Source organism: Charadrius vociferus, unplaced genomic scaffold (assembly GCF_000708025.1).
Source record: "Charadrius vociferus isolate BGI_N301 unplaced genomic scaffold, ASM70802v2 scaffold37, whole genome shotgun sequence".
NCBI classification, from domain to species: domain Eukaryota; kingdom Metazoa; phylum Chordata; class Aves; order Charadriiformes; family Charadriidae; genus Charadrius; species Charadrius vociferus.
Window position 1 is genome coordinate 557,447 of NW_009649457.1, and position 5,460 is coordinate 562,906.

Below are 5,460 nucleotides of genomic sequence, written 5' to 3' on the forward strand. Positions count from 1 at the left end.
ATCAGCAAGGAAGAAGAGGGCCCTGCTATGCCATCCGTTGCCCACAGCCTGCCGCAGCACTGATGCCAAGGGGGCCCCATTCTGGAATCACCTGCTTCCCACGGCCAAGGTGAGCATCGCTCGTGGTGGGAGGTGGGGCATGGCCTGGGGACGCTGGCTGTCCTCGTTGGCAGTGTGGTCCATCGTGACACAGCACCTTGTCCTGTCCCAGTGCCACAGCACTGGTGTGAGCAGGACACTGGCTGACAGCCAGCCCTGGGACATATGGTCTATAGGCTGTCACCAACTCTTGACACCTTTTAGTCACTGGATCCTCTGCTTGCAACCAGCTCTTTAGCCTAGAGAGCCTTGCTCGGACAGGACACAATCTTCCTGTGACAGTGGTAGTTGGACATGTGGCATGGGGTGACACTCAGCGTCTGGCAACTTCACATTAAGCCAGACTTACTGTCAGGCTTGGGAAGAGCTGCTGTCTTCTGCCTGCCTGACAAGGAGGAAGGCAGAGGGGTGGGGTGGCTTGAGTCTCCGTCCGTGATAGCTATCCATCAGGGCAAGTGTTTGGTGGTGGAGGGTGGGACTGGACATGCTTTGGTCAGGGAGCGGGAGCCCCAGTGCTGTGTGCAGAGATGCCAGTGGCTTTTCTGCAATTCCCGGGTGCCCACAGCGTGTCCCCAGGGTGCTACAAACTCAAAAGTGGGGCAGACTACGGAGGTTTGTGACCACCCTGGCAGCTCAGGAGCTGCCTGCGATTCTTCCCTGCTTACCAGCCCCTCCTGGCCAGCTCTCTGCCTTCACTGTGTCCTGCCAGCTGAGGCTGCAGCAGGCTCACGCCAGAGCTGGCGCGCTCCTCACCTTCCCTGGGGCATCCCATGGTGTGGACACTGACGGCAGAGCTGCCCTGGCTTCTTGCTGCTTGAAGCCAGGGGACACAGTCCGTGGGGCACAGCTCCATCCCTGCTCGCATGCCCTTTTTGGTGACACTCCCCAAGCCCGGCTGCCCCCAGCACTGCCCTTGCAGTGTGAAGCCCTCCAGCAGCTTCCCTGGGTTTTCCCGCCCGGTCATGCCAGCCAGCTCCATCATCCCTTTGTGTTGTGCTGCCCTTTGTGTGGCTTCCAGAAGAGAAAACCTCTGAAAAGGGGACATCTTTAAAAGGAGGCTGCAGTGTGGCCCTGGTTTTAACCCTCCACCCTACTGCTGTTGGACCCTGGCAGGGGGCAGGGGCAGGCAGCACACCACGCTGCCCAGCAGCACTACTGAGGACTTTGCATGAATTACCAGGAGACGGGACTTTTCCTAGGCTGGTCAGGGAGCTTCATCGTATGTGTTACCCTTCCCTGGGAGGTGCAAGGGGGTGCTGGTGCATGGCTGTGTTTGGGGGTGTCTTGTCACTGCGGCTGGTCCTGAGACCTGCTTTGCAAGGTGGGAGCTGTGTGCTGCACCCTTAGCTTGGGTACCAACACCCTCATCCCCAGCAGAGCCACTTTGGGGCTGGGGCAGTCCTACATCTCCACCAGATGCCGCAGCCCTCATGCTGCCCTGCTGCCCCCCCTGCCCCCCCGAGGCTGGCGAAGGGGCCCCATAGATGGGCGAGTAGTTGCTGCCCTAACACCATTCTCTATTTCTTGTCCCCTCCAGAGCTCTGCGGGTTGCACTGCACTTGGGAGGAGGGTGAAGAGCGGGCTGCGCCTCAAATTGTGAGTGTCCCAGCAGCCCCACAGGATGGACGTGGGGGCACTGGGTGACCAGCCGTCCTAGCACCCCACAACCCTGTGGGAGGGTTGGGTTGAGTTGTTTCCCTGCCCCAGGTGTCTCCCCTCTACAAGACCCCAGGCTGTGGGGTGGAGGGAGGTTTCTTCTGCCCATGGTGGGTAGGAAAGTGGGTTCAACCTCCACCAAAGAAAGGGACAGGGGGACCTGGAGAGGGCAGCCCAGGGCTGCATGCTCTCCAGTCCAACACCAATCTTCTCTCTCTCAAAGGCGACATCTCCGAAACAGCCTCCGGAGGGGTACTAGGTCCTCCACAGCATCCTGGGCCACCACCACTGTCAGCCATGCTCTGCTGGGCAACTTTGAGGTAATGGCACACACCTCCCAGGGAGGGAGGTGGGTCTCCAGGCTGGGCTGGTGAGAGGTGTGAGAGGCTGAACCTGACAGAATCCATGATTGTCCCCAAGAGCCTGGCATGCAGTGGCTGTGTCGCACAGTCACCACCCACCAGCAGGTTGTCTCAGCCAGCAGATCCTTGGGTGATCTGCCAGGACCCTGGACCCTGCTGAGACGGCTGCTGTGGGGCTGAGCCCAGGCACTCTTGTTGCTTCTCTGTGTTAGGTGGCTGGTTTTAGTCCACCAATTCAGGATGGGTCTGTCTCAGAGTGAGCAGCCAGGGTCACCCATGAGTGGTCTCTGGAAAGCTGGGAGACACGTGAGGGCAAGCAGACATGTGGTTGGGGTGGAGGTGGGGGTGATCTCACCTGCAGCTTAGAGGCGAAGGGCAGTAATGGTGTTTGAAGGTCCCTAACACTTCCCTCCTTTCTCAGGAGTCCATCCTGAAAGGGCGTTTTGCACCATCGGGGAGGATCGAGGGGTTCACAGCAGAGATTGGTGCCAGCGGCTCCTACTGCCCCCAGCATGTCACCCTGCCTGTTGACGTCACCTACTTTGACATCTCCCAACACAGTGTGCCCTCGCCTTTCCTGGTACGTGGACAAGGGAGGGCTGGGAGCATGGGAGAGGTGAGTGGGGGCGGTATCCAGGCACCAAGCATCCTGCGGGATGCCCCTCTCCATAGAGCGTGGGTCAAGCAACCGCCTACCTGAAGAGACCACTGGCTGTGTCAGGAGCAGGTTTTAACCCCAAAAGCAAAGAGGGAAAGAAGAGGGAGCCCTTGCAGTCGTATAAACAGGCAGGCTGCTGCCCAGCTGTCTCATGGCTGTTGCTTTGCTGTTACCTCTGTTTTTCTGTTTGTTCACCCCCTGATCTGGAGAGGCGCTGAGCTGCTTCTTGTTGCCTTGTGCCAGGTGTTCCCGGCAAGAGGGGCTCTCGGCCCCATGCTGTGTCCCAGCTGGGCTCTCCATGGGCTTTCTCCCTCTCATGTACTCTTCCTTTTGCCCTAGGGAGTGATTGACTTGGAGGCCTTGGGAAAGAAGGGTTACAGTGTCCCCAAAGCTGGAACCATCCAAGTGGTGAGTCATCCATCCCCTGGTCTCTGTCAGTGCCATAGGGAGGGGACACGATGGGCTCCGGTTGCCCCCCAGGGTGGATATGCTCCATTATGTTGTTTGGCAGGGCAGAAGCCAGAAAGCATGTGAAGAGGGGTTATGTGGCCACCAAGACAGCACAGCAGAGGGGAGGAGGGGTTCCCTGGGGTGCTGGCAGGGAGACAGGGTGATAGGAGATGCAGGGAAGGAAGACATTGGTGGGGAGGGATGGGATCTCAGCAGGAGAGTGTGTACACACAGCAGTGATGGGATGGGATGGGAGCACAGGAGTGGAGGTGGGTGGAAAGGACTGACCTCTGGGCCTCAGGTTAAGCCCTTTGGGTCTGGGGTGGGGCTCTCTGGACCCCTGAGCCTGCTGGTGCTGCCCCAAGATGCTCCAGCTCTGCACTATGGATCCATTCCTGTGCCCTTCCCAGTCTCACCCCCTACCCTTCTGCCGCCAGACCTTATTTAACCCCAACAAGACTGTGGTGAAGATGTTCTTGGTGATGTACGACTTCCAGGACATGCTGGCCAACCACATGACCTTCCTACGCCACCGCATCTTCCTGGTGCCTGTGGGGGAGGAGGAAAGGGCCACTGTAGCCCCCAGCAACCCACCGGGTACCAGCTCACCCTGAAGGATCCTCTGCTACCTGATGCACCTAAGGTAGGGCATGCCGGGAGAGATGGGTGCCTGCCCCAGGGTCACCCCTGGGCTCCTCTCCCATGTGTCCCTGCCTCCCCCAAACCTGCAGGCCCTCCTGCCAGAGTAGGAGGATGGCAGCCTGACCCCCTCACCTTGGGGAAGAGGGGGGACTGGCTGCTTTTTCAGGGAGGTCAGAGCTGCCACCCTGCCTGAGGGCAGCAGTCTCTGTCCCTCTGAAGGAAACCAGAGGACGGCCACCTTGACCAGGGGCGAGGGGGTTGTGCCCCCCGCTGAGGCTGTCCTGCCCTTGCCTGGGAGCCTGAGGTCCCTCTGTCCTGCTCTTGTCTCCACTCAGGTTTCACAGCTCCAAGTCAGGGAAGATTTACCTTCACGACAACATCCGGCTGCTTTTCTCACGCAAGTCGATCGAGGTCGACTCAGGGATCCCCTATGAACTGAAATCCTTTACAGAGATGCCGAGGAACCCCTGCTACTCACCCCTCGCCTGACCTTCTCCATCCCCCGAGGGCAGAGTGGGAGGGTGGCAGCCTGAGCCTCTCTCCCTGGGGAGGAGCAGGGACCACCTGTTCCTTCAGGGACGTCAGAGCTGTCACCCTGCCCCAGGCCAGTGTCCACTGTGCCTCTGAAGGTAACCAGTATGGCCACCTTGTCCAGGGGCCAAAGTAGGCGAGGGGGTTGTGCCCCTACCGAGGCCTGCCCTTGCCTGGGAGCTTGAGGTCCCTCCTCCCTGCTCTTGTCTCCACTCAGGTTTCACAGCTCCAAGTCGGGGAAGATCTACCTTCACAATGACATCCGGCTGCTTTTCTCCCGCAAGTCAATTGAGGTCGACTCAGGCATCCCCTACGAACTGAAGTCCTTCACGGAGATGCCGAGGAACCCCTCCTACTCACCACGGGCCTGACCTTCTCCATCCCCCAGGGCCACCAGGGACCCTCCAGCCCAGCACTTTGGGGAGAGATGAGTAAAGGGCCAGCATGCCAGCACTGCCTTGAAGTATTGCCCTCCCCATGCCGCCCTGTCCTGCTAGACAGCATGGATGCCATGCCCATGCCCTGCAGCAGGGCTGGGATCATGGAGGGGGCTTCACCAGGAGAGACAGGGGCTGGGGAGCAGCTTGGAGACTTGGCTGGAGCAGGGAGAGGAGTGAAGAGTTAGGTGGGGGGCCCTGGGTGAAGCTGCCCACGCTGGTCCTGGAGTTGGGAGCAGAAAGTGTGGGAAGAGTTTGTATTTATTTGTATTTATTGTTGCTGGGAGAGCAGAGGAGGCTTGTGCAGAGGATCGGAAGTGCTGTGCTCTTCTTCCCCCCCGCCCTCTCGGTCCTGGATGAGGCCTTTGGCCGTGCAGCGCTGCCCGCGTTGGGGCAGGGCTGTGGGGACGGTGACGGTGACTGGGGATGGATGGGGACACCTCAGGCTGTGGAAGAGAGGGTGGCCCACCACTCAGCCAGGGTGGAGCTCCTGGGATGGGGCTGTATTAAAAGCCCCGGGAGAGGCTGAGACTTGCTGGGCAGCAGCTCTACAGGGCCAGCTCTGCTTCAGGCAGCTTGGGGCAGCCTGGACTTGCCCTCTCACCCTCAAGAAGCCTGTCAGGGG

The 5,460-nt window shown here is 59.9% G+C and overlaps 1 protein-coding gene across 1 annotated transcript in view; it reads left to right on the plus strand.

Annotated features, from left to right (window-relative positions):
- FAM214B (family with sequence similarity 214, member B) overlaps nt 1–4,356 on the plus strand; it is a 5,321-nt gene extending 965 nt beyond the window's left edge. The window contains 7 exon segments of the mRNA XM_009889741.1: nt 10–109; nt 1,637–1,695; nt 1,979–2,075; nt 2,539–2,697; nt 3,115–3,183; nt 3,663–3,868; nt 4,203–4,356. Of these exon segments, the coding sequence (XP_009888043.1) occupies nt 10–109; nt 1,637–1,695; nt 1,979–2,075; nt 2,539–2,697; nt 3,115–3,183; nt 3,663–3,868; nt 4,203–4,356 (844 nt within the window).
- The last annotated feature ends 1,104 nt before the right edge of the window (nt 4,357–5,460 follow it).